The sequence below is a fragment of the Myotis myotis genome, unplaced genomic scaffold, assembly GCF_014108235.1.
Source record: "Myotis myotis isolate mMyoMyo1 unplaced genomic scaffold, mMyoMyo1.p scaffold_m19_p_5, whole genome shotgun sequence".
In the NCBI taxonomy this organism is placed as follows: domain Eukaryota; kingdom Metazoa; phylum Chordata; class Mammalia; order Chiroptera; family Vespertilionidae; genus Myotis; species Myotis myotis.
In genome coordinates this window covers 83,766,859-83,794,571 of record NW_023416357.1, presented here as the reverse complement: position 1 = coordinate 83,794,571, position 27,713 = coordinate 83,766,859, and the positions used below count along the sequence as shown (strand labels likewise).

The 27,713-nt window shown below is 54.1% G+C and overlaps 1 protein-coding gene across 4 annotated transcripts in view; it reads right to left on the bottom strand.

Moving 5' to 3' along the window:
- Positions 1–27,713, bottom strand: part of GTF2IRD1 (GTF2I repeat domain containing 1) — a 110,775-nt gene that overhangs the window by 11,649 nt on the left and 71,413 nt on the right. For all 4 annotated transcript variants that reach the window (XM_036309868.1, XM_036309867.1, XM_036309864.1 and 1 more), the window contains 3 exons: positions 27,017–27,100; positions 22,947–23,130; positions 22,390–22,418 (listed from right to left, as the gene is read on the bottom strand). In XM_036309868.1, coding sequence (XP_036165761.1) covers positions 22,390–22,418; positions 22,947–23,130; positions 27,017–27,100 — 297 coding nt within the window. The remainder of the gene's footprint in view (positions 1–22,389; positions 22,419–22,946; positions 23,131–27,016; positions 27,101–27,713) is intronic.

Sequence of the window (27,713 nt, the reverse complement as noted above, 5' to 3'; positions counted from 1 at the left end):
ATCTACAAGTTCCTGCCTATCTCTTTTCAGCGATCGGGGTGCCTGAGACACCCAAAACACCAGGCAGCCCAGTTAACCTCCTCCTGTGTCCCCATCTCAGGGAGCGATGGTTCTACCCTGCTGCACCAAGACCCGAAATTCAGCCCCTCCAGAACCCTCCCTCCCACAAGCCCCAACACGGCCCCTCCACATGGTCTCCAGGACCCTAGACGTGGCTACAATGGATTTGGTCCTTCTCCAGGTCCCGGGAAGACAACTGACAGAGTCCTGGGCCCAAGGACCACCGAGAGCCTTCAGGGAAGCGGCAGACTTTCCACTCGTCCCCTTGCAACAGGGATTCCTCTGGTGGGCAGGACTCTGCACAGGCATGACAGCACCGCAAACCGGGGAAGGGACTCTGCACAGGCATGACAGCACCGCAAACCAGGGAAGGGACTCTGCACAGGCATGACAGCACCGCAAACCGGGGAAGGGACTCTGCACAGGCATGACAGCACCGCAAACTGGGGAAGGGACTCTGCACAGGCATGACAGCACCGCAAACCGGGGAAGGGTGCCTGGGTTCACACCACTGTGTGCCAGACGCTTAGCTGACACCTTTCCCAGACACCACCATGGCCACTCCTCACCACAGCCCAGGATACAGAGGTTCAGAGAGGTTACGTAACGTGCCCAACGGCACACAGCTGGTAAGTGCCAGGAATAGTGTCTGACCCCGGAACCCTGCTCTTTCACTCCCCCACAAACCCCGGGTTTCCTCAGGTCTCTGTCTCCCCATCTACACAAAGAAGAGCTGATTTTTAAGGTGTTTCCTCTTAATTTTTTGCTTTATCAGCTCATAGTTCCAGGTCTGTCTCCTCTTGAGCCCAGGGAAAGGCTGGATTTATAGCTGGTTCTCAACAAAGCCTGCTGGACTGAAAGGGAGTGGACAGCAGTCAAAGGTGAGCCCATCAGCTGAGGTTGCTGTGGTTGTCTGACGAGGCCGTCTCTGTGGAGTCTGAGAGTGCCGGTCGCAAGCACCCACCCTGTCTCCCCTGGAGGCTCCTGCTGCCCCGTGGGTGGAGAGAGACCAAGACAAGACAGCCTCCTCACCTTGGGAGAGGCAACGCCAGCCCCCAGAGGGCACAGAACTTGGGAGTCAGAAACCTGAGTCATGTGACGTCAGCTCTCAGCACTTCTGCTCACTGCTCATTCTCTCCTGAACAAATATTTCATGAGCGCGGTCCCACTTGGACGCAGTGCTGTTCCTGGGCACTCAGCAGAGCACAGAGAACAGCCCCCGGCCGAGGCAGGAGAGGGTGAGGAACGGGGGTGCCCGCCGGCTTGAACACCGCTGTGTGAGGACCGAGCCAGGCCCACAACAGTCACCACTGGGTTCTCCCGCCTCAGCATCCAGCCTCAGCTTCTCCCCACCTCTTCGTTTTTATTTAATCTGGAGGAAAGATGGCCCTTTTTTTTCATAAAGGATCAGTTGAATAAATGGGCCAGGTAGGTTCTGGGGGTGGGAGGGCTGAAGGGGAGGGTGCCCCTGCCCCTCTGAGCACTCAGAGGAAACAGGAGGCAGCTCCTCGGGCTGTGGGGGCAAAGGAGTGACCCCCTTTCTGGGAGGAAACCCAAACCAGAGGGGAAGGGGCCCCTCTGTGTTCCTGCCCCAGCCCCAACCTGCCCAGCTCTGTGTTGGGGAGAGGGCAACGTGACCCTCAGAACACACTGGTGTTGGGGCTTGGAGGTGCCAAGGACAGAGCTGGTCTCCCTGACGTGAATCGTGGTCAAAGTTCCTGGCTGATGCAGCTTGGCCTGGCATCTGGTTACCCCTGGGTAAAGAATGGGGGCAGGGGGACAGGAGCTACACGCCATGGTCTAAAGCAGCGGTTTCCAACCCTCCTAATGTTGCAGCCCTTTAATCCAGTTCCTCATGTTGTGGTGACCCCCAACCATAAAATTAGTTTCGTTGCTACTTCATAACTGTAATGTTGCTACTGTTATGAATTGTAATGTAAATATCAGATATGCAGGATGTATTTTCATTGTTACAAATTGAACATAATTAAAGCATAGTGATGAATCACAAAAACAATATGTAATTATATATGTGTTTTCCGATGGTCTTAGGCGACCCCTGTGAAAGGGTCGTTCGACCCCCAAAGGGGTCGCGACCCACAGGTTGAGAACTGCTGGTCTAAAGGCTAGTTATTACTATTCTGAACCCTGAGTCAGCAAACCAATTCTGGGGATTTAGAATAAATCACACCTCCTGTGTGCCTCTGAACCTAGGTTGGCTGTAAAAGACACCAACAGCTTCAACATTGCAGAATGTTCTCCATTTGGAAACATAATTAAGGGGCTCAATGTGGAGTGTGAGTGTGTGAGTGTGTGTGTGTGTGGCCTTAAAGTATCTGCTTGAATGCTATATACAGTGGGGAAGAAGGCATAATGACAGGAAAGGTCCCTGGCTCAGTAGATTACAAAGCAATCTTGATTGTAACCCTAATGCTGTGTGACATTTGGAAAATCACTCAACCTCTCTGGGCCTTCGTTTCCACATCCTGCAAATAGGAATTCTAGCCTGTTGGGAGGATCTAATCATATCACATAAAAAAACTTTAAGGTCTCAAGCCATCAAAATCAAATTGTTGTTGATGGTATTACTAGACCAATGCCTCAATTATTCTGTGGTCTCAGGAAATGAAATTTTACAGGAGACGCTTCCAGATAATGGAAGTTTATTCTCTTAATCCTCTGGGTTTGATTTTCCCATTTTAGGTAGAACAGTTTCTAAAATGTATCCAGTGCCCTTTTCTTATTAAGCACACAGTGGGGGGAGTGAGAGAAGTCACCCTCATGATCTACCCCCTAGTACCTTCCAGAAAGTGCCCCCTTAACCCCCCGCAGCAGTGACCTGTATCCCACTGCCCCTGCCTCATCCTGCGGGCATTTCTCCCGCCTCTTCCTGCTCATTCCAGTTTCCTGGTCTCCTCTCTTTCCCTATTGTCTGCCCCAGAAGCTCTCATCTTGTCCTTTCTAATCCGCTGTCCGTTAGCCGAGGATTAATGAAATTTTGCCTGGGGAAAGAAAGCAACCAAGCTTATTAAATCACAGCCATAGTAGATACACAATTTTGAGCCAATCAGCTTCGGGGTGATGCCTGGGGTGGCCCCACAGCCTTCTCCTGGGGCAGAGTACCAGAGCCGTGAATAGCCTGGACTTTCCCTGCCTGGTGTGAGGCCTGCAGCTGGGATTGATGACCATGCTGATAAGCATGATCATAAACAGAAGCACAGAGGCAGCCCACAGCGAGGGAAGGGCTGCTTAGAGGGAGAGCTTGGTCCAGAAGGTGGAATAAATATTCCTCCTCTCCCCTCTCTCTGCCGGGCCTGGGCGGGTCTGGACCTGCAGAGAACATGGTGGACGTAAGGGCGCTCCCCGCTGGGGGAGCAGCTGCCGGGGCCACAGGTAGGAGAGCAGCCATGTTCCTCCCTCAGGCCTGCAGCTGAAGACACCTCCCTTTCCTGGCACCAGGCCTTTGCCAGGAGAAGGTGCACTTGGGTTCATCTTTTAACTCCTGTTGGGCCTGCACGTAGGGGCAGCAGGAATTCCGTCATCTGTTTTACAGATGGAGAAACTGAGGCTCAGAGAGGGGTGGCTGTGCTGCAGCGGTGGAGGCCCTCGCCCAGGCCTGTGACCTCATGTACCGAGAGAAACGTCTGTACATGCGCAAAAGGAAACATGTGCAAGGGTGCTAACTGCAAGGCCTTGGGAGCAACCCAAGCGGCCTGGGGCAGGAAGACAGAGGAATTCAGGGTGGTATGGCCGCTCCATGGAACATGATGGGGCAGTGAAAACAAACAAGCTACAGCTGCAGGTTTCCACAATCTGTTACGTAACGTTAAGGGACAAAAGCAAGTCCCGGGCTCGTTACAGTAGGGTACCGTGGTTATGAAAGTAGGAAAAAAAAAAGCAAATGAAACAAATTTGGTTTAGGCAAATATTATATGCCATAGAACAGTTTAGAATATCAGCTATTGAACAATGATTATATAATGTGGTGGTGGTGGTGGTGGTGGGGAACAACCGCCATAAAAGACATGGAGGAATATGAATATAGACTGTATATTAGACAAGAGGGAGATGTTAGGTTTCATAAGTGTTATAATAATGTTGTGGATATGTAAAAGAATAGCATCGTTCTGAGGAGATGTGGGAGATGTGTGTTGAAAGATGTGTGAAGAGTCAAGATGTCTGCAACTTACTTCAAGTGGAAATAAATGGAGGTGTGTGTCTGTGTGTGGGGGGAGAAGGATGGAGGGAAGAGGGAGGGAAACCTGGCAAAACGTTAAGAATGAATGAATCAGAGAAAGGATGTACAGGCCGTTACAACACTATTCTTTCATTTTTTTTCCTGCAGTTTTGAAAATTTGGAGGCAAAAACCAAGAGAATGGTACACATAAAATTGAGGGTATTTGTGCTGGGGAGGAAGGTGGACAGGATGACGGAGAGCACGTGGGCGGTGCATGTTGTTGGTACTGTTCTAATTCTCATGTGGGTGCTGGGTCCATGGTGTTCGTCGTCGTCTGTATTAACCAGTTAGCAGGCCATCAGGAGGGAAGGCCAACGAAAGAATAAAATAAATGGCCGAAACCGGTTTGGCTCAGTGGATAGAGCGTCGGCCTACGGACTGAAGGGTCCCAGGTTCGATTCCGGTCAAGGGCATGTACCTTGGTTGCGGGCACATCCCCAGTGGGGAGGTGTGCAGGAGGCGGCTGGTCGATGTTTCTAACTCTCTATCTCTCTCCTTTCCTCTCTGTAAAAACTCAATAAAATATATTTAAAAAAAAAAGAATAAAATAAATGAACACTAAGGGCAATGTGGTAGCCGCGACTGAACACCGAAACGTCAAAAGGACGTTAGTGGAAAAACTGATGAAATTTAATGTCTGTAGTTTAGTTCATCACATCGTGTCAATCCATGTTAAGTTCTTAGCTTTGACAGATGTGCCAAGGTTACGTGAGATGTTAATGTCCTAACATGGGTCAAATGGTATTTGGGAACTCTGAATCTTTGCAATTCTTTGTAAATTAAAAATTATTTCAAAATAAAAGGTAATAGCAATCCATAGATTGCTACATGCAGAGATCGATGACAGAGTGATTGATGTGATTAGTGCATGGGGTCCACTGGGGAGGGGAAGGGAGGAGGGAAGAGAGAAAGTGTTCTCCCTGACAGCTCCCTCAGGCCTGGCTCTGTGTTCCCATCAATCCGCCTCTCTTCCCTGGGTGGATGGTGGGTGGAGGGTGGGCCACAACCTGCTGGGGCAGGTGCTCTGTGCTCCTCCCTCCCTAGAGCCCAGCTGTCTGACCTCCAACTGCACACAAGGGGCTGAAACAGTGGCCAACAGGGGGCTCTCTGGCGGGGGCCTCCCTGTTGGGGCTACCAGGCCCTTCTACTATCCCCTCAGCTGCCAACATGGGGATACAAATCCCACATCTGCTGACCACACACCCACCAGAGACTGCCTGTAAACTTAGGGCTGCCCTTTGCTCCTCATCATGAGGCTGACCTCTAGGTGTTGATATCCCCGTTTTATAAGTAAGTAAACTGAGGCTCAGAGGAGTCAAGGTGCCTGCCCAAAGCCACCAAGGATTATGGTCTGCCACCGGTGGCACTAGGACTCAAATTCACGTTTCTCTGACGCCTAGGTTCTGCTTTCCTGTCTGAGGTCAGCCCAGCACCTTCAGGAAGGGCTGTCTCACAAACGCTCCTGCAGCCCTATGGCTTCACCTACGAGCCAGGTTGGGCAGGGCAGGCACCCAGTTTTATCATGGGGTCCATCCTAGACAGACAATCCTTGGGCCAGCCATACTCATGGCCTTTCCCAAGGGGAAATGCCTTCTTTCCTCCCCCCACCTCTCTCTCTCTCTCGCTCTCTCTCTCTCTCTCTCTCTCTCTCTCTCGCCCCCTCTCTCTGCTTTGCCTCCTTTCCTCTCTTCTCCCTTCCTCCTAGGTCCCAGCTACACAGAGACAGGGACAGCACTGACCCAAGGCTGGCCAAGGACCAGGCGGAACTGTAGCCACACTGGCCAGACACGGAATGCCATGCCCTCCGCATGATGAGCAAGGCACCTGCCCCTCTCTTGGGAAAGGTGGACAAACGGGGGCTGTTGGCCGCACAGGCTGGGGCAGAAGGAATGCACGCTCCTGCATCACCTGGCTGATTCTGAGGACACTTCCTCATGCTGGGCAACAGCAGCAGCCAACGCTACAGCTAACTACCACGAATGGACATTCCCTGCGGGCTGGGATGGTTGTTTTTCAGTGACCTGTTTATTTATTGAGCACCTACAATAATGCCTGACACATCATAGGTGCTCAATAAATAGAGAAATCAAGCTCTTTTTTTAAAAAAAAAATCTTTATTGATTTCAGAGAGGAAGGGAGAGGGAGATTGAAACATCATAGATGAGAGAGAATCATTGATCGGCTGCCTCCTGCACACCCCCTACGAGGGATCGAGCCCACAACCCAGGCATGTGCCCCTGACCGGAATCGAACCCGAGACTCTTCAGTCTGCAGGCCGACACTCTATCCACCGAGCCAAACAGGCTTGGGCGAGAAACCAAGCTCTTAAGTGCCAGACACTATTCTTAGATCTTTGTATGGATTCATTCACTTAATCCTTCCAACAACCCTATGAGGCTCTATGAGTATCTGCACTTTACAGAGGAGAAAGCTGAGGCACAAAGAAGAAAAACGCTGCCGTAGGTGGGAGGGGGATCCAGGATTTACCCTAGAGACCTAACCACCTCGTAGTATATACAGCCTCTCTCTGTCCTGGCTGCAAGGCTGGCAGGGGAATGTCTAAAACCCAGGCTCATTATCATGCTGAGTGCCTATCACAGTGATGGCGAACCTTTTGAGCTCGGCGTGTCAGCATTTTGAAAAACCCTAACTTAACTCTGGTGCTGTGTCACATATAGAAATTTTTTGATATTTGCAACCATAGTAAAACAAAGACTTATATTTTTGATATTTATTTTATATATTTAAATGCCATTTAACAAAGAAAAAATCAACCAAAAAAATGAGTTCGCATGTCACCTCTGACACGGGTGTCATAGGTTCGCCATCACTGACCTATCAGGACCTTGTCTCCACACATGAGGAGGGAAGAGATCTTCCTTCCACCCCACCCATGCTGCAGCGCCTCACTCTTCTGCACTTGCGACCCCGAGCCCACATTTCCAACTGCCTCCTTGAGCACCCTGGGTTCTGCCCTTCCCCAAATAGCCTCTCCCTGTGTCCCAGACCCCGCTCTCCCACACCGCTGCTCGAGGGAGTAACCTTGGCTGGCTGCCTCCAACCCTTGGTAGGCTGTCATGGCCCCACAGCCGAGCACGTGGCCCCCCATTAGCTGTCCTAATCCCCAGGGCCTCTGACTAGGTTTCTTTATATAGCAGAAGGGACTGTGCTGCTGTGACTAAGCTGAGGATCTTGGGGTGGGGAGATGATCCTGGACGATTCCAGTGGGCCTTAAATAGAGGGTGAGGCAAAAGGAGGCTTACAGTTGTTCATAAGGAAAAGAAGACAGCAATGCATAAATAATACAAGGATAACCTCCGTTTCCAGTGCTCACTCACTTTTGCCCCACCCTGTATAGTCACTAGGTCCAAAGCAGGAGCTGGGACAACGGAAGCAGAGGGAGGAGTGGTGCTTTGAAGATGGAGGAGGGGCCATGAATTCGAGTGGCCCCCGAAGCTGGAAGACGAGAAAACAGTTCCTGCTTAGAGCCTCCGGAAGGAACCTGCCTGCAGACAGCCTGGCTGGGGCCCTGCTGTAAGGCTAAGTTCAGGCTTCTCACCTCTACAACAGCACGGCAATAAACCTGCTTTAAGCCACTAAGTTTGAGTAATTCATTACAGCAGCCACAGGAACCCTGGAGCCCCTTGCCTCCATCCACAAACCCAGGTGGTCTCCATGACCAGCCACTTTTTTTCTTTTTTTGTTAATCCTCACCGGAGGAAATTTTTCCGTTGAAGGAAGGAGGAGAGACAAAGAGAAACATCGATGTGATGTTTCTCCTGCACGCGCCCTAAACAGGGCCGGGGATGGAGCCTGAGGTAAGTGCCTTTGACTGCAATGGAACCTGGGACCCGTCAGTCTGCAGGCTGACGCTCTATCCACGGAGCCAAACCGGCGAGGGCGACAAGCCACTTTCTCAGAGAAACTTCCCACGGGTCCAGCCCATGTATTAGTGGACTCTCATCTCACGGTGGCAAGAACGTCTCACCTGGCCTCCCCAAATCCATTCTCTGCTCTGCAAGCCACACTGATCTTTCTAAACAGTCTACCTGACCATGCCATTCCCTTGCTTAAAACCTGCTGAGGACTGCTGTCCACCTGACAAATCCATCCTCCTCCCCCTGGCACACAAGACCCTCTGCTGGTACCCCTCTTCCTGCTTGTCACCCAGGTAGTATGTTCTGCCTGCCATTCCCCAGGTGCCCCACCTGAGAGGTCACGGGAAATCTGTGCAGTTTCATGGAATAGATAACGGATCATGAAGGGGGGACTTTCTATTCCTGCCCCATCCTGTGTGGCATCTATGATCATGTATGGGGGCGGGGGGGGGGGTGGTTCCTATAAAGGACAATTTTTCCTCTCGGGCCCAAGACTGAGTCCTGCTAAGAAGCCATCACTGCTCAGGGCCTGATCCCAATATCCCTGCAAGATGCTCAGCCAAGTCTCCGGGCTGTGGGGTCTTCATGGCCACAAGGGGAGAAGGCTCCCCCCTGGGGAGAAATGGGGTTTTTCCATTGGGCTTCAGGATACTGCCCACTCCTCCCTGACCATCTGTCCAGCCCCTCCTCATCTTCCCAACCCACGAACACTGAAGGCACCAGGACTCCGGTTCTGACTTGACTCACTTCCAATGATCTCATTCTGTTTTAGGGCTTTAAAAACTAGCAATGTGCTCATGACTCCCCAAATTATACATCAAGCCCAGTCTGCTCCCTGAGCCCCCGACTTGTGCATGGACCTGCTACTAGGTGACACCCCAGAGTTCACAGCTACAGAATGAGCCCTGACATTGCAGTCTCCCAACTGGCTCCTCCTTTTCTTCCAGCTCAGCCCAAATCCCCGAGGTCAAACGCCTCTCTCTCACAGCTTCACCAGCAAGTTCTATTGGCTTTATTTTTTTAAAATATATTTTATTGATTTTTTACAGAGAGAAAGGGAGAGGGATAGAGAGTTAGAAACATTGATGAGAGAGAAACATCGATCAGCTGCCTCCTGCACATGTCCCACTGGGGATGTGACCGCAACCAAGGTACATGCCCTTGACCGGAATCGAACCTGGGACCTTCAGTCCGCAGGCCGACGCTCTATCCACTGAGCCAAACCGGTGCTGGCTCTATTGGCTTTAGCTACAAATATACCTGGAGCCAACGACTCACCCCTGGGCCTCCCGCCTTACTTTCTCCCTGATCCCATCTGTCCTCCCCCCGCTGTCAGAGCGATCCTGTTAAAGTCTAAATTGGATTCTTTCTTCTGCTCAGAAGCCTGCACTGGCTCCCAGCTCACTCGGAACAAAAGGCAGCATTCTTACCCAGCCCCACACAATCTGCCTTCCCTCCCATTTCCTACCAGGTCCTCCATCTCCTTCCTCCAACACCCTGGCAGGTGATCGCAGGGCCTTTGCAGATCTTTTTTGCCGGCAGTGATAGTCTTGTCCTCCCCCAGCTCACTACCGCCCCCTTCAGGCCTTTACTTGAAGGCCTTTCCTGGACGACTACCCATCTGTTGCAACTCCCTAAAAATAAACACAACCCCTCTCATGGCTTCCCTGCTTCGCCTTAGCACTCACATCTCACTCGCTTTATACTTCACACACTGGCTATTCTCTGCATCCACACCAGAACATAAGCTCCGAAAGGCAGGCTGTTGACTTTTGAAGTCAGTGTTGATGAAATGTCCAGCACCCAGCCCAGTGCCTGACCACAGACACCTGGGAACTGTTCATGGACGAAATAACTGCACCTGAGCTCCCAAAGCCTTGAAGGGCCCCTCTGGGGGCTGCGCTGTCCTGGTCCCCATGCCTGGGAGCCCCCCACCCCCCAGGTCCCCGTGGCCTCTTTTGTCACAAGACCCCTCCCGAGGCTGGAAAGATCCCGTCCACCCAGCAAACGCCCGGTGCTGAGCCACACTTAGTGCCCCGCCCCTGCTGCTGTGGCTCAAAGAGGCATTTATCCGGCAGCAGGAGCTTCTGTTCAGCAGGCAGTGCCTGGTGACCCCTCCAGCTGATCGCCTTCCAGCCCAAATAAAGGCGCTGGCTGTTCCTGTCATCTTGGGTGGTCCCAGTTGGGGACATGGTTTCAGTGAGGTTTCTGGAATGTTGCACAAGAGTCAGGAGCTCCCTTCTGGGGCCCAAGGAGGCCCTGGTTTAACCATCTCTGGGGAACTCTGAGGTTCCCCTCCCCCACCTGGCAGGGCTGGGGCCACCGACCAACCCAAGGGCAGGATGGGGGTGCAATGACCCAGCTGAGCCCACACAGGCCAGGAAAAGGGTGGGGCCTCCTGACATCACATCCTTCCATCGCCCACTGCGCAGCCTCCCCGGGAAGAAAGGAGGCAGCCGGCCAATTCTGGGCCTGGCAGCCAGGCGTCTGTCTGCCCACAAAGGCCTCCAGGCCCCGCCCAGCAGATGCCAGCTCCTCCGGGGAAGGCGGAGGAAGACTGTTACTGGAGCCTAATTAACAAAGAAAAGCAGAGATAATTAAGTGGAAAAACATGTGGCTGGCGCTGGAATTGTGCTATCTTTAGAAACTTGAGAAAGGAAGGTTTTATTTTGAGTCCTCAAGAGCCCGACAGAGATATGGGGTGGAGAGAAGGTGGGGAAGGAGAAGCCGGAGGAGTGAGCGTGTGACTGGGGGCGGGCAGAGCGCGGTGCAGGGAGTGGGGGCAGGTCGCCACCGAGGGCATTTCTGCTCCGTGTAGCCTCAAGGCCCAGAGGCAAGAAGGCTATTTATCTGAGATCACGGGCAGCAAGTTAACTTACCCGAGATCAGATAGTTAGTGAGCTCATCCAAGGTTACAGACAGTTAACTTGTCTAAGGTCACACGGCTCAGAAGTGGTGGGACCGGTTTCTGAAGGGGCCGAAGGGGACCTGTTCCCGCCTCCACCAAACGCCCTCAGCTGATGGCAACACCTCGCTGGCAGCCAGGCCCAGCTCAGGGCCTCTTCCCGGGAGCCCACTCCACACAGCACCTGCTGAAGGACAGACCCCATAGAGGAGAGGGACCCAGAAGGGGCACCCATGGGGGCCGTGGCCCTTCTCCCGGGGAGCTTCCCTCCGGGAACTGGGCCTCAGGCTGTGCTGGGGGTGGCAGTGAAGTGAGTGAAGTAGAATTATCTCCTTTCCTCAGCAGAATGCAATTTTACACTGTAGTTCCTTAAATTAAAACTCAAGTCGAGTTTATGAAATAATAGACCCTGTGAGGACTTCCTAGAGCAGCGGTTCTCAACCTGTGGGTCTTGACCCCTTTGGTGGTCAAACGACCCTTTCACAGGGGTCGCCTAAGACCATCCTGCATATCAGATATTTACATTACGATTCATAACAGTAGCAACATTGCAGTTATGAAGTAGCAACGAAAATCATTTTATGGTTGGGTCACAACATGAGGAACTGTATTTAAAGGGCCAGAAAAGCTGGGGCTGCCAAGAACTCGGGCCCTGGCTCACAGAGGTGCTCCGCTCCGGCTTCAGGGACATCAGCGCAAGAGCTTGCCCAGGCCGGGCCTGCAGGGTCCAGTCCACACTGCAAAGCCAGGCCTTCCAGGCCCTCCACGCTCTGGCCCGGCCGGCCGGCCCGCTTCGCCACCTCCTGCTGCGGACGGGCCATTCATCCCCCTCCTGGCCTTGGCTGTGTGCTCCAGGGTGGCCCTGCTGTGGGACTCTTTCCATTTTACACGCAGGGAAGCCGAAGCCCAGGCAGGCAAACCGGACTTGCTGGAGTCAGACAGGAAGTTGGCCGCCCAGGGGTGCCCAGGGGGCGGGGGCCTGGCTGCTCAGCCGGGGGTTCCCTCACGCTGGCAGGGTAGGCAGGGTTGAGGGAACGAAAGGAGAGGAAGCTGGGGCAGGGCAGCTGGGCCTGTAACTGGTTACCATTTGGTTCCCAGACCAGAGAGGAGCTGAGCAGCAAAGGGAAGGAATGCAGTGGGTGGGGGCGGCCCTCACTCTGCACCCTCCCTGGTCCTGCGGGTATGAGCTCCGCCTCCCTTCCTCACCAGGCGGTGGGAGCTGCACCAACTGGAGCCGGCCCCTCCTCTCCCGCGTGCGCCCTGAGGGAAGTGGCCTCTTTGCTTCCCTCCAGCCACAGGGGATTCCCTTCCAAGGCTTTTTAAAAAGCCACCATTATTTGAGGATAGTTCTAGACGGTCTTTACTTCTTTGATCCCTCTGGTGTCGCCCAGGACTCAGCTCTGCTTACCCGCAAAGCCCTCCACTTCCTTTCCTTGGGCTCCACCTTCTCCTGTTCCTTCAAAGGCTCTTTTCCTCCAAGGTCTCTTGGAGGTCGCGGTACTCTGGGCTCGACCCTGGGCCCTCCTCTGCCACCTTCACACCTGACCTTGCCCAGCCCCATCGCCACCCTGCCGGCTCTAAGCACCACTCAGGACCCGCCAACTTCACATCTATCCCTGCGTGTCCCATAGGCCTGCAGCCCAAGCCTTGAGTACCACGATCACCCTTCCAGAACCTTCCCCCCTCCCTTCTCACACCCTACTGCTACATCTAGACCCAACTCCACCATCTCTGGGTCCTGCCGCCACGGCCCGACCTCACTGCAGAGTTTAGCCTTCTGTAATCGGCCTAAGGTGGGTGGATGTGCAGTTACCAGGTTAACCGTAGGATAATGCAAAGCAGATCCAATCATGTCAGACTGAAAAGGCCTCCAATGTTACAAAATAAAGCTTGAATCACCAGGATTTGGGTCAGGGCCTTTTATAATCCCACTTCATTCTTCTTTTTTGCTGTTAATCCTCACCTGAGGATATTTTTTATTGATTTTTAGAGAGAGTGGGAGGGAGGGCAGGAGGAGAGAAACATCGATGCGAGAGTAGCATCGATGGTTGCCTCCCTCATGTACCCTGGGATGGAACCTGCAATCCAGGCACGTGCCCTTGACAGAGAATTGAACCCGAGCCCCCCGGTCCGTGGGCTGACGCTCTAACCACCGAGCAACACCAGCCAGGGCCTGATTCTTTTGCAACCCTCCTCCTCCAACGCCCAACACCCCCTGCTCAGGCCCCACAACAGCACAGACCTGGGTATGACTTTGCCTCTTTCCGCCTCAGTGTGCTCAGCTGCCTCACAGGCTGGTGTGAAAGGCATAGAGCCTGGCGTGCCAGGGGCTCAGAAAGGCTGGATATGGTCCTTTCATGGCTCCCTACCTTTGTGGTGCTGTCCCAGCCTGGAATTCCCCAGCTCCCCAGCCCTGACCCCCAGATGCAGCTGGTTCTCGGGGGTGGGAGAAGGGTTGGTACTGAACTCACACAGCTGCGGCTGGGCTCAGGAAACCAGCACGGCTCCCCTCATAGTTCCTGGAAATCAATCTGCATGCAGACTAGCATTCCATGCCCCTGGCTCTCTGTGCCTCAACCTCCTCCCTCCCTCCCCATCCTTCTAGCCCTCACCTCCAGGGCCCTGACTCCAACGGTCTTTTACCCCCATGGGAACCTACAGCCCTTTGCTCCGGTAGCCACCCTTCCCCTGTCCGCCTCTGAAGAGTCAGCAGAGGGGCTCTGGCACAAGCTCTCAGCACTCGCTCTCCTGCCCATCTGCTTCTTGGGGGGAGAAGCCTCCTCTCACCCTTCCTCCCACCTTCTCTGCGACATCACTCATTTCTTTCATTAAAATCATGCTGTTGCCCTGGCTGGTGTGGCTCAGTTGGTTAAGCGTCGTCCCAGGTTCCAAAAGGTCACCAATTTGATTCCTGGTCAGGACACATGCCTGGGGTGAGGGCTGGATTCCCAGGAGGGGACATGCAGGAGGCAGCCCAGCGATGTTTCTCTCTCTCCCTTCCTCTCTAAACTCAATAAAAACATATTAGAAAATAAAGTCATGCTGATGCTATTCCCACCTCTAAGACCCTCTCCTCCCATTTCACCCTGCAGCTCCCTCTCCAGCTCTCTTCTGCCTCTAAAAGGTCACCTGTCCCTGGTGAGTTCCGTTCCTCTTCTCTCCTTTCCTAAGCCCACTACTCCACAAAGGCTCCCGCCCAGCCTGAACCAGGCCTCAGGGACTCTGGGTTGCTCAATCCCACTGTTCCGTTCCAGGTCTCACGCACTCGACCTCTCAGCAGCATTGGGCCCAGGTGACCACTCGCCTTCAACCGTTTTCACTTGGCTTCCAGGTGACCCATCTCTCTCTCTCCACTTAAATGCTGGAGGGCCCAGGGCTCATCCTTGCACCCCTTCCGACTGGACTGTCCTCATCCTCACTGTGATCTGGTCCCATAACTGAAATACAGAAGGGCTCCCGACTGCACGTGTCTAGTGGGACTCTCCCGGATTTGTGGATCCAACTGCCTGACCTGCCTGTCTACTTGGGGTTTAAACTTGCCCACTACTCTGCCCCCTATCCTTTTCCAGTTGTTCAGGACAAAATCTTGATGTTTGAGGGTTCAAAATGAGTCCCCCCTTGATGTGCCTCTGTGGTATGCAGATTGTTTTGAGCCAAAGGCAACTACTTCTGCCCTAGTCAGTTTGGCTCAGTGGATAGAGCGCCATCCTGGGGACTGAAGGGTCCCAGGTTTGATTCCGGTCAGGGGCACATGCCCAGGTTGTGGGCTCGATCCCCAGTAGGGAGCATGCAGGAGGCAACCAATCAATGGTTCTCTCTCATCATTGATGTTTCTATCTCTCTCCCTCTCCTTTCCTCTCTGAAATAAACGTGTATTAAAAAAAGATAAAGGCAATTACTTCTTCTGACCCATCTACAGGACAGCGCAAACTTGTGCTGACGAAACGTCGGTTCTTACCTCCTGAAATGACCTGTTGAAGCCCCCAAGGTGCATTACCTCATCCCTGGCTCAGGATGTCTTACACACCTCAGTCCCCCTCTCTATGCCGAACCTCCCCTGCGCATGGGGCCTCTGACCCTCTCCTGCAGGCAGGGTTCCCACAGATACGTATGTATTAAATGTGGTTTCAGTCTCATGCTAATATGTCTCACAGACTATTTAATTACTAGACCAGCCAGAAGAACATTAAGGGCAGAGGAAAGTTTGTTCCTCCCCCACAATGTCAACTTCGTCCTCTCTCTTTTCCGCACACTCACACCCACACCCACAGTATCAGCAATCTTGTCGGCTCTACTTTCAAAATATGTCCAGGGCCCCAGGGCCTTCCATTGACTGGCCCCACCCCCTGGAAGTTTTGACCTGGATTTCTACTTGGCTTATACCAGTGGTCCTCAACCTTCCTAATGCCGCGGCCCTTTAATACAGTTCCTCATGTTGTGGTGACCCCCAACCATAAAATTATTTTCGTTGCTACTTCATAACTGTAATTTTGCTACTGTTATGAATCGTAATGTAAATATCTGATATGCAGGATGTACTTTCATTGTTACAGATTGAACATAATTAAAGCATAGTGATTAATCACAAAGACAATATGTAATTATATATGTGTTTTCCGATGGTCTTAGGCGACCCCTGTGAAAGGGTCGTTCGACCCCCAAAGGCGTCGCGACCCACAGGTTGAGAACCGCTGGCTTATACCCTCACCTCTTTTAGGCCTTAACTCTTATCTGTTGTCTTCTCAACACAGTCCTATCTCTGTGGTATTTGTCTCCATGGCACTAGTCACTATTGAAGAGTACTGTCTCTTCTTATTTACCTGTCTCCCTCACTAGAATAGAAGCACCACACGGAGATTTCTGTATATTTTGTATTTCTATATCTTGCTTGACACAGAGCAGATACTCAATAAATTTCTGTTGTATAAATAGATGAACCCAAAGGATTGTGAGCCAAGGGTTAGGTAGGTAGGACCAATGTTATAGATGTTATAGACGCTGGCAGCCAGAAGGGGGCAGCAAAGAGCCACCCAGTGTAGATGAAAGATGAAGGGGGGGAGGGGGGATGCTGAGTGCCGCGAGCAGGTTCCTTTATCTCTCAGTCAGTTTCTCCCTTTAAGACAAGTTGTGGGGATGGATCACTTGTGCTGGTATGGGAAGTCCCTGCAATTGACAGACCATGAGCATGATGTGGATAGTAGGCGTCCGTAGTGTGAGGAGTGCCTAAATGTCCACACTTGGCGGTCAGGGTAGTTAACTATGATGCAGCTTAATGAGGGAATATTATAAAGAGTTTTAAAGACCTGAGGCCAGCCCAGCTGGGTGTGGCTCAGTAGTTGACATCAACCTGTGAACCAGGAGGTCAGGGTTCGATTCCCGGTGAGGGCATATGCCTGGGTTGCAGGCTGAATCCTCACTGGGGGTGTGCAGGAGGCAGCCAATCAGTGATTCTCATCATTGATGTTTCTCTCTCCCTCTCCCTTCCTCTCTGAAATCAATAAAAAAATATTTTTAAAAATAAAAATAAAGACATGGGGCCCTAGCCAGTGTTAGAGCATCAGCCTGCGCACAGAAGGGTTGCAGGTTTGATTCCCGGTCAAGGGCACATGCAGGAGGCAATCAATCGATGTCTCTCCCTCTTCCTCTTCCTCCCTCTCTCAAAATCAACAGGAAAAATATCTTCCTGTGAGGATTAACAACAAGAAAGAAAAACAAACAAACAAAAAAAGACATGGGAAAATACTTGTGTTTTAAGTTTGTAAGTAAATTTCAGAGAAAGAACAGGGAGATGTAAAATTAATAAGCTTGTGGAAAAATCTGGAAGAAACGTATCATCATGACAATGAACAGCCATGGCCAGTTAGATGTTTGTATTTTCAGATTTAGCATGGGCGTGTATTTGCTATTCCCTTTAGGGTTTTATGACCGGCTAGGAGAATGTGCTGTGGCTATTACTACTCCTGCTACCTGGGCAGAGGCCCCCTCCGTCCTTAGTCCCTGCTTCTGCCCAACACATCCCGGACAGCTTCCTGCTGTCCCAGCCCCTCTGGGTTTCAGAGAGGTCACCGGGACTTGAGTACAGAGGGTGATGCCAGATTCACCTCGAGTCCCTTCCCCAGCGAACAACCCTGCCGTGCTCTGTGCGTGTGCCTGCCGGGGGCCCAGTGATCTGTGGCCCCTGGTGCACATCTGTTCCTGGGAGCTGGATGCCTGGGAGGACAGAGACGACCCATTCGTGTCCCTAGCCACCCACCCCTCTGGCCCCTGGCCCAGTCTCCCTCCTTTAACTCGGTGTTACTGCAGGCAGGTGGGTACCACTGTTGTGTACCTCTCCAGGCCTCACAGGCTTGGGCTCCTGGGGTCAGGCCTGCGTTACCTCGGCTCCTTGAGGTTAGGCGAGAGCTCGCTCTAGTATAAGTGGGGGGCCTGGCCCTACCATCCATCCCTCTGCCGTGCCAGCTCCTCCAGCCTGGATGCCCACTCCCCAGGGGTCCCAAGGAGCCGCTGGCCCACAGCTCCCCTGCCTGGAGGCCTGAAAGCCCTCCCATGCTCAGTCCAAGCCTGTCTTTTTCTCTAGCCAGGTGCCTACCACCACGCAGCACGAGCGGGAAAGGCTACCAGACACCAGTGGGGAAACGCAGGCCCTGTGGGCAGATGTGTACCCAGTTGGGACAACGCTAATGGCCTTGTGGGGTCATCTCTTTGGACTCAGAACAAAACTGGCCCAGGAAGAGCCATACCCTCGCCCCACTCTGGGCCAGCCCACCGTTCCAGGCCACACTGTCCAAGCCCCAGATTTAATGACCAACTTATTTTCAAAGCACAGTTTTCTTCTTTACGATTCATCTTCTCAGGATGTTTCTGTTAGGAATGGCCTCTCTGGGAGCCTTCAAAAAATGACGTGGAAAATCTGAGAGCCATCCTTCAAGGGGTCCCTCCCTACCTAGGGAAGCTCCCCTCCTTCCCAAGGCTCACCCCCAGCACCCCATTTCCGCCCTCCCCAGCATGAGTCACGTCCAACCCTCTGCAGTGTGGTAGTGGCTGCAGAGGTGGGCTTCATAGAAGGTTCCAGGCCCTTGGGGTGGGGGCAGTGCTCAATGGGTAGGAACAAGGGTGTTTCTCCAATCACCTGGTGGACAGTTGTCCATGGATATCTTCTGGGTACCAGTGTTAGTGTTGACACATGACATTCAAGACTTGACGGGCCCCTGCTCCTCACTGTTTGGCACTATGAAATCCTCTGGAACTTGGACACAAGTCCAGGGAAAAGGGGATCCTAAAGAGACTCAGGTTAAGTTTCTGTCACTATGTAACGGTGGGTTTTGGTAGAAATCTAGTTCAATTTTAGAAGAATAAAAGAGAAAGTTCAATCATACACGTCTGAATTAGCCGACTAAGGTTCACTCCGTATTTTTAGAAGAGGAGGAAAGAGAAAGTCTCAAAGCCTCCACTGTGCCAGGGTAAGGACTGCCTCTTGGTCAGGACACACCATACCCTCCAGCGGAATGGGCTCCACCCCTTACTGGTGCCCTGGCCATGTCCCCTGGGCACCGCTGAACCCTGTGCCAGCACCACACACTGTTCTGCTCACCTCCAAGGCCCAGGTCAATGTTACCCCCTCCAGGAAGCCCTCCAGAGCCTCTGGAATAACAGTCACTGCCACCGCCACTGGCTGAGCGCTTTCCCACAGCAGGTCCAGGGCTGACGGCTTTACAAATATTTACTTACTTGAGTCTCAGGACAAAGCCCCCCGGGGCAGCAGGGTGCAACTGGCCTCCAGAGCTCACCCACCACTGCCCACCATCTGACCAATTCAGATCACCTGGGGAAGCGGGTACGACTATCTCCGTCTTACAGATGAGGAAGTGCCGGCTCAGGATGTGAAGGAATGAGCCCAGTCACATGGCTAGTAAAGGGTGCAGGGATTTGGACTGGGTCTCTCTGAACACCTGTGCTTTCCCATGGCTGACATGCTGCCCAGCTATTCCTCCACATGCCCAGGGCACCTGCTAACGTTCGCCTCCCCCCGAGACCCGAGGTCCTGCTCCAATATCACCCCCGATGCTGGCCTGTACCAGGCTGCAGTGGTTTCCTCATGGGAGATTTGGAACAGCCCTTTCTGGGCAGGACCAGCACCCAATGACCTCCAGTGAGCCCTCGGTCTCCTGTGAGCCTGGACAGCTTCCCAGCCCAGCACGACAAGTGGCATGAGCAGGCTTGGAGCTGGCGTGCCAATGCCTGGAAAGGTGCTGGCAGTTCCATCCCCGAGGGCTGGGCCAGGGCCACTTTCCCACCTCCTCTTCCAGGCAGCCTGCCATCTTCTCCCACACCATGTGGGCGATCAAGTGTTTCCAAGGCCTTTCTCAGTACACAGAGGAGGCAAAGGGAAGGCCAATGGGTAGGTTGGGCAGGCAGACTGGCAAGGAGCCTGGGGGTTGATGGCTAAGATTCAAGAAGCTGCTCAAACAGCAAGATGAGCTGCAAGCTTTCCTAGTTGGAGGGTAAGCCCCGGGCGGTGAAAGCGGTCACCCCCGGAAGGGTCCAGGAGTGCTGTGGTCTGAGTGAAGGCTGCTGGCTGACCCTTCGCCCCAAGCGTTTCTCTCTAAAGCCTGACACTCCACTATGCGATGGTTTCTCTGAATTACATACCGCCTGCCTGTGACCATGGTCTCCTGACAGAAGGCAGGGAGCCAGGTTCCCTCACTCCAGGTGGGCCATCCCAGGCAAGTCACTGAAGTCCCCAACACCCGTAAGCAGGGAACAGAAAAAGGTGCCAGTGCAAAGCGCTGACCTCACAGCCCAGCACACATCAGGCGTCTTGACTTTTCTTTGCTGCTTTCCAAACTCATTTAAAATGTACACGCCCCTTTCAGTCCTCCAAGGGGACCCTTTCTTCTGGGGAGGAGGGGCTGGGAGCAGAGGGGAGGCCGAGGGGTGCCTCACTACATTTCTAGCCTTCATCAGCAGAGGGAGGCTCGACCATGCTTCCGGCTACTGCTTACGGGATCGGGCCCAGCACTGACACCAGCTTGGGCTGAAACCCAAGTCGGGGCAGGCAGTGGCAGGAAGCTGGCTCAGGGACACCAGCACTGATGTCTATCAGCCCTGGAGCCAGGCGAGTGAACCCCAGGCTGCCAACCATGTCCTGGAGCAAGGCAGGTCCACAGAGGGCCAGGCAGCTGGGGGGGTGGGGATGGGCTGGTGATGCCAGGGAAGGTGTGTTCTGGTTCCCAGGGCCAATGAGAAGAGAGCTGTGTGCCCAGCTGGTGTGGGTCAGTGGTTGAGTGTCGACCTAAGAACCAGGAGGCCAGGGTTCGATTCCCGGTCAGGGCACATGCCCGGGTTGCGGGCTTAATCCCTAGTAGGGAGTGTACAGGAGGCAGCTGATCAATGATTCTCTCAGCATTGATGTTTCTATCTCTCTCCTCCCTTCCTCTTTGAAATCAATAAAAATATATTTTTTTAAAAAAGCTTAAAAGAGAAGGGAGCTATGCAAGTGCACAGGCCTATGATGTTCTCATGAGCATTGGAGCATTCATGTGCCTGCCCTGCCGTCCCCAGCCTGCTTCCAGGGGAACCGTTCCCCTGTGGGCGTCTGAATCAGGGGGCCCTGGGTTCACCTCTCCAAGAGGATGGGCCTAAGGCCCCCGCTCGGCGTGTGAGGCGGCACATCGCTGAAACCCTGAGCTCTGCTTCCCCCGAGTCCGGCTCTCGCACCTAACTCACAGGCCCGAGGAGTCAACGTGATGCCTCCGTGTTCTTCGCTGAAACCCTGAGCTCTGCTTCCCCCGAGTCCGGCTCTCGCACCTAACTCACAGGCCCGAGGAGTCAACGTGATGCCTCCGTGTTCTTCGCTGAAACCCTGAGCTCTGCTTCCCCCGAGTCCGGCTCTCGCACCTAACTCACAGGCCCGAGGAGTCAACGTGATGCCTCCGTGTTCTTCGCTGAAACCCTGAGCTCTGCTTCCCCCGAGTCCGGCTCTCGCACCTAACTCACAGGCCCGAGGAGTCAACGTGATGCCTCCGTGTTCTTCGCTGAAACCCTAGAGCCTAGAACACAGCCGGCCCCAGGAGGGCCTTGGGAGCGTGTGTAAGGGGAGCCCACGTGAGGCGGGTCTGACACCCAGTCATCTTTGGTCGGGCCGCCGCGGCTGCATTTACTACTGCTTCCACCACCTCCACCTCAGTAACATCATCTTGCCGTTTTCCCATCTCCGAGCCCAGGGACAGGGTGGGCCTCGGACCCCTGCTGCTTACCGACCGAACGCCTCCTTTCCCTCCCCTCTCCGAGTCCCGGCTTCTCCCGAGGCCCAACTGGAGCCCTTCTTTCCAGGAAACCTTCCTCAGTCACTCCCACCCCCGCTTCCCTTCCTGGGGGGTCCCTGCAGCCTGACAGCGGCTGCCACATCACTACACCCTCAGGAAGTCTTGCCCCCTCCAGTTCGACGGCCCCTTGACCCTTCCCCAGAAGCCCGCCAGGCCAGGCCTGGGCGCAGGCAGTGAACAGCTCCTGGGAGCAGGGGCCAATGCCATGCAGGTGGGAGCCAGGCACTGAGTCCAGGACTGTGGACCAGACTCCCGGGCGGCAGGCTCCCTCTGATGTGCGCCTGCTGTGGCGGCTCACCCATTCCCAGCACAGCCGGGCAGCCTCCCCAGGAACACAGGCTGGCCGGTGTTCACACCCGCAGTGGCTTCTGGGGCGGGCACGGTGTGGGGCGAGATGGCAGGGCTCCCCCGTCTCTCCATACACAGGCCCTGGCCAGCCCGGAGTGCTTGCCGGGTGGCCATGTTGCCCCCACAGGGACAGCCTCTGCTCATTAAGCGTTTGGGAGGTGTAGGACACGGCCACGGGGGAGGTGGAGGGGCTGGATGCCTTGAAAGGGGTCAGGAGAGCATTTTACCATCTGAGGCTGGTTGGGTGCCCCTTACATCTTACTGCCAAGCCCTCTGAGGTGAGAAACCCACCTGCCACCAACCTCAGCTACTCACCAAAGGCACCCAGGGCCCTTCAACCAGAGGAGTGAGGGGCACGGACCCAGCCCTTCCTCCGGAACCCTGGCTGGGCAAAGCTTAAAAGTCACAGGTGCCACCCACGACCCCTTCCTCTGCCTCAGGTTCCAGCTTGGCCTTCCTCCTGCCTCCTGGGATGGTGCCCAGGGGATGTGGGAGAACAAAGGGCAGGGGCCTGGCTCCTGCTTCAGGGCCCCACACCCTCTGTCCCACAGTTAGCTTGGCTCCAGCCCCTGCCCCCCAGCACCATGGCCAGCCCCCCATGCCAAGCAGCTCCCCCGCCAGTCGGTGCCTCTTACCAGGCTTTGGGATGAGTCCTTGGAAAGGCCTGGAAGAGAAGCAGAGAGGGGAGTGTCAGGAGGGGCTGGGAGCTCATTAGAAATGTCTGGGGCACATCCAAGACCTACTGCATCAGAATCTGCCACTTTAACAAGATGGGCAGTGATTCGTGTGCACGGGACACTGCGCAGAAGACGGTGACCGGGGGCTCTGCCCTGGATGGCTGTGACCTTGAGCAAACAAGTTGTCCCTTTTCCTCCCCTCTGAAGTGGGCCTGATGCCTCTCCCAGGGGCTAGGAGTGCAGTGGGCAGGTGCTGTGGGCAGGTAGAAGGTACCCGTGAAGGCCGTGCCTGCTACAGTGGTAATGATGTGGTGGCTGGCTTCACCTCTTGGGGCCCTCTGCACCCCGGCTGGCCTGCAGTCCTCCCCTCAGCCCCCAGGACCCAGATTGACACTGGAACAGCCGCACCATCCTGCAGGGAGGGCAGGACGAACCAGAGGAAAGGCCAAGGGTCCCCTGTGCAAGCCCCCACCCATGCTACCATTGCCTCCTCACCCGGCCTCTTCCCCCAGTACCTGGTGACTGTGAACTTGATCTTGTCAGCCACCGCGAGGATTCTCTCCAGGTTTTGGGAACCGAAGGTGCAGGGCTTTCGGAACGGGATTCCCGGGGGCAGCCCCTCAATGATCACCGAGCCGGGGTTACTCTTGATGCGCTTGTAGGGGACCTGGACGGGGTACTTGATGCCCAAGGCTTCCCCTGTGACGAAGGAAGCGTCATTAGGAGCCAGAGGCACCGCTGGTGTGAGGATGGGAGGTGTGTGTGGGGGCTTCGTGCACGAGTGCGAAAGAAACCTGTCATTTAGTACCAAGAAAAGGCACCATCAGTGGGGGGCTGGGAGTGAGGGGGTGTGTTGTGCAGGAGGCCTCGGGGGTCAGGTGTCTGGGCTGAGGAGGGGGAAAGGGGACGTGTAGCTACGGCTGCTGGGGGAGAGGGCAGTGGCTAATATTTCTCAGCATCCTCCCCTGCGAATCTGAGGGCCCACCTAGAGGATATACCTTGTGGCACAGCTGCCCTTCCCACAATGCCTGACCCTCCATCAGCTCCAGGGCTCTGCCTGCCCCTGGTTCAGGACTGGCCTGGCCCGAGAGGGCAGATGGCATTTGGGAGCAAGGAGAGCAGCTTGAGGCCAGCCAGGGCGCAGCTCAGACCTCAGGGCCCTCTTTCCACATCTGAGCATTGGTGTCCTTCCTGTGAGCAGGCCTCTGTGCAGGGCTGTGGCATTCCCATCCCCGGGACGGTGCTTGGTCAGACAGCAGGCCTAGGGCAGTCCTGGGGTGAGGAGGTGGAACTGCCGGCTGGTCCTCCCGTGGTTCTTGCCCACGGGGACCATGGACCAGGTGCAGGCACCGTAGCCCTGGATGCTGCGAGGCTGACTTGAACGTTCATGGCTCTCCCAGCCTTAGATGGGGTCGAGCTGGAGACCCACACGGGTGGAGGTCTGAGCTCACGGCGGCCCTCCTGAGGGGCTGGCTGAGAGCACCATCCTCTGCCACGGGAGGCCCATGAAGACACTAGAAAGAACAGCTGAGCTGTCTGTGTGCAAAAAACTAGTTCTTATCTCACGGACACTGAGAATGCCAGAACTTGCCTCATTTCCCTTTCTGCTCGGACGCCTAGGAAACTCAGAGCCTGATGTGTGTCCTGCCGCTAGCAAGTCTTCATGTCACCCCTGGATTCGGGCCACGGCTTCAGCCTGTTTAGTTTTATTCAATGGAGGCGGAATTCACACACCATGAAATGTACCCTTTTGAAGTGTACCATCCAGTGGTTTTTCATATACTCATGAGGTTGTGAAATTATCTCTACTATCGAATTCCAGAACATTTCCATCGCTCCAGAAAGAAGTCCCGTGCCCATTAGCAGTCACCTCCCTCGCCCCCTCTCCCCAGGCCCTGGCAGCCACTAATCTACTTTCTCTCTCTATGGATGTCCAGTCTACTTTTACTCCTTCATCTTGATTTTGTTGCTCACTAGTTTATAGGCTAACACAAAGAGATCCTTTTTGAAATAAAGAAAATTCAGAGAGGAAAATTTATACCCATAATCCACGAGTGGAAACACTGCAATCCCCACTTCTCCTCTCGCCTCCAAAACGGCTCTTGCCACAATGACCGATGGCCGCCATGCTGCAAACCCTGTAGACACTTGCCTCTTTTGGCAAAATCCAACACAGATGCCCGCTTCCTCCTTGAGGCCTTCTCCTGGGTGTCCATGAGCCCGCACTTCCCTGGTCTCCCCTCGTTCTGGCCACTCCCCCTCCTCCTGGACCTGACTTCTAAACACAGCCCTCTTAGCCTTCAATCTGGGTCCTTTTTTGCCCCTTTTGCACCCCCTGTTGTGTCTCCTCTACGCCCATGCCCTAATTTTTTTTTAATGACACGTGTCTTTAAACACTTTTTTCTTTCTTCTTCTTTTTAAAAATATGCTTTTATTGATTTTAGAGAGGGAGCGAGAGAAACAATAATTGGCAGCCTCCTGCACGCCCCCTGCTGGGGATGGAGACGGCAACCTAGGCATGTGCCCTGACTGGGAATCGAACCGGTGATCTCTCTCTCGGTGTATGGGACGATGCTCAACCCACTGAGCCACATCAGCCAGGGCCCATGACCTAATTTCTGGTTCCAATTCAGATACCTTTCTGAATAGCAGACTTCCTCTCCACTCACTCCTCAAACTTAACGTCCCAAATCGAACCCATTACTTCCTCCCTAACTCCTCCCCTCAGTGATGGCACTGCCCCTTCTCCCTGACAGGTGGGTATCCACCTGTCTCTGGTGAGCCATGTGCTCTATCCACTTCCCCTCACCCATCATGGTGACAGATCCAGGTACCCAATGAGCGTGTGGCGTTTCCCTGCCACAGAGACTGGGTAAGGAATGGACATAGGACTCAGTAGGGACCAATGAGAAACAAGAGGAGAGCTCAGGGAATTCTGGGAAAGAAACAACCTGGCTCTCTTGGGAAAGCCTATGGAAGAGCCAGCCCTCTCCTTCCTTCCAGGCTGTGCAGATGGGATGTCTGAACCTGCTGCGGCCATTCTGCCAACAAGCGGGAAGCCAGCCTGAGATGCTGCTGACACTGTGGAAAGACACCAAGGGTATTCCTGGGCTGCTGGATCCAGCTGACCCTGAAGGCCATCCTACTACTGGACCTCCCATGTTATGAGTTTTGGCTGACTGTACTGTCCAAAGATAGCTGCACTGATTTTCCTCCCACCCCACATGTTCCTCTTACAGTGTAACCTCTACACTCCCCCCAGAGAACTGGGGATGGGGCTTTGTAACGGCCTCAACCTGTACAGGACAACAGAGGTGACGCTGCACGACCTCTGAGGCTGGGTCATAAAAGGCAACACAGCTTCCACCTGGCTCTCTCTCAGGATGGTGCCTCAGCAGCCCTGGCTGACAAGTAGGACTCTAGCTACCCTGGAGTCACTATGCTGGAAAGCCCCTCCCCGCCCGCCCCTCCAAGGGATCTTACAGAAATTGAGAGAGATGCCCGAGGGGCCCAGCTATTCCACACCAGCAGTCTCCCCAGCCTGGGGAGCAGACATGTGAGCGGGAAGCTAGCTGTCCAGGTGATCCCGGTCCCAGCCACCTCTGACTAGAACCTTGGGAGAGACCCTGAGTGAGCTGACTCACTGACGCCAACGAGAGATAATAAATAGTCATTATTGTTTAACCCCCTTTATTGTTCAAGCCAGTTTTAGTTTGTTTTTGTTACTTGAGCATCTTCACTGATCCCTCAAGCCAGGACTCAACTGGAGGCCTGTCCTCTCCCTGCCAATTCCGCACCAGCGATTCTCTCTCTGAGCAGATCTTAGCTTCACCCACTTTCCTCCAGTACCAAGGCCAGGGCCCTGCCCAAGAGCATCACTCTGGCCTGGACTCCCACTCCACCTCTGAACTACCACCCACCCCTTGCCCTCCTGCACCCAATCACTTTCTTCACAGAGACCAGGAAGATACTTCAAAAGCGCAAAGTGGCTCGTTCCTTCACTCTTCCCAACAAAATACAAAGCCGATACCATGATCAGCTCTGCTTCTTGGGCAGCTCCATGGGGTCTCTGCTCCCTCCACCTCCACCTCCACCTCCACCTCCACCTCCACCTCCACCTCCACCTCCACCTCCACCTCCCAGCACCCTCCCCTTCTGAGGACAAGCCTCAGGGCCTTTGCACACGCCATTATTTCAGCTGGAATGTCACTCCTTCACACTTTGCTTAACTCCTTAACTATCCTTCAGTTCTTTCTTCAAAGAGGCTCTCCTTGGTCCCCGATTTAAGGTAAGCACCCAAGCTATTCTCTCTGGAACAGCCTGCTCGTTTCCTGTGAATTCCTCCTTGCTATTAGGTTCTGTGTAGTTGCTGAATGTCTCTCTTTTCCCTGATCTATGGGGCCCGTGAGGGCAGGGACTGTGCGTTTCCTTCACTGCTGCATCTCCAGGGCCTGGTACACGGTAACTGCTCCAGCAATATTTATAAGCTGATGAATGGTTTTCCCAGAGGTGACCACGATGGGCCTGAGAAACGCTGGCCTCTTCCCACCCTGCCCGCTTCCCTCCACCGGGCGCCCGGGCTCACCGTATTTCTTATTGAACAGATCCTGGACTTGCTCCCTCAGCGTGTTGGCAATGTCGATCCGGGAGAGTCTGGCATCATAATTTTCTGCAAAGTGAAAAACAATTATGGATTGGGGCTGTTAAAAGGCACTTAGTGACTTTTAAGGAATATGATTTTCTAATTATGGGGACCTCCTTCTCTGGCAATTACCAGATCCTTGGAGCGGGCCCCCCGGGTCCTTCAGAGCTAACATCTCAACAGAGATGTGTGTTTTTCCGGAAGGACGCACACTGTTACAACAACAGCAATGAGTCGGAAACTGAGTTAATTGTTGACATTTGAAAACCACCACAGTGATAAACAAGCCTGGAGGGGGAGACACCATGAAGAGAGAGGACTGGTTCCTGCACCACCTGCGCCAGTGGGCTCGGAGCAGGGACACACGAGCTCAGGTGACTGGGCGGCCCCCCGAGGGGCAGGGAGCCGGCCTAGCAGCTCTCAGGGGTCACTCACTCACCCCAAGGGTGTGTGTTAAGGAGCCTGTATGCCAGCACGTGCCAGGGGCACCCCTGATGGGCCCCTACCCATGGGGAGGCTGTAGCCTGGCACTGCCTCATAAGAAGGGAAAGTGAGGGAGTGGATCTGGACCCCAGCCCACTAGGGGGACTGGGTAGGAGGAGCCTTGGGGTGCGGTGAGAGGCTCCACTCCCCTCATCAC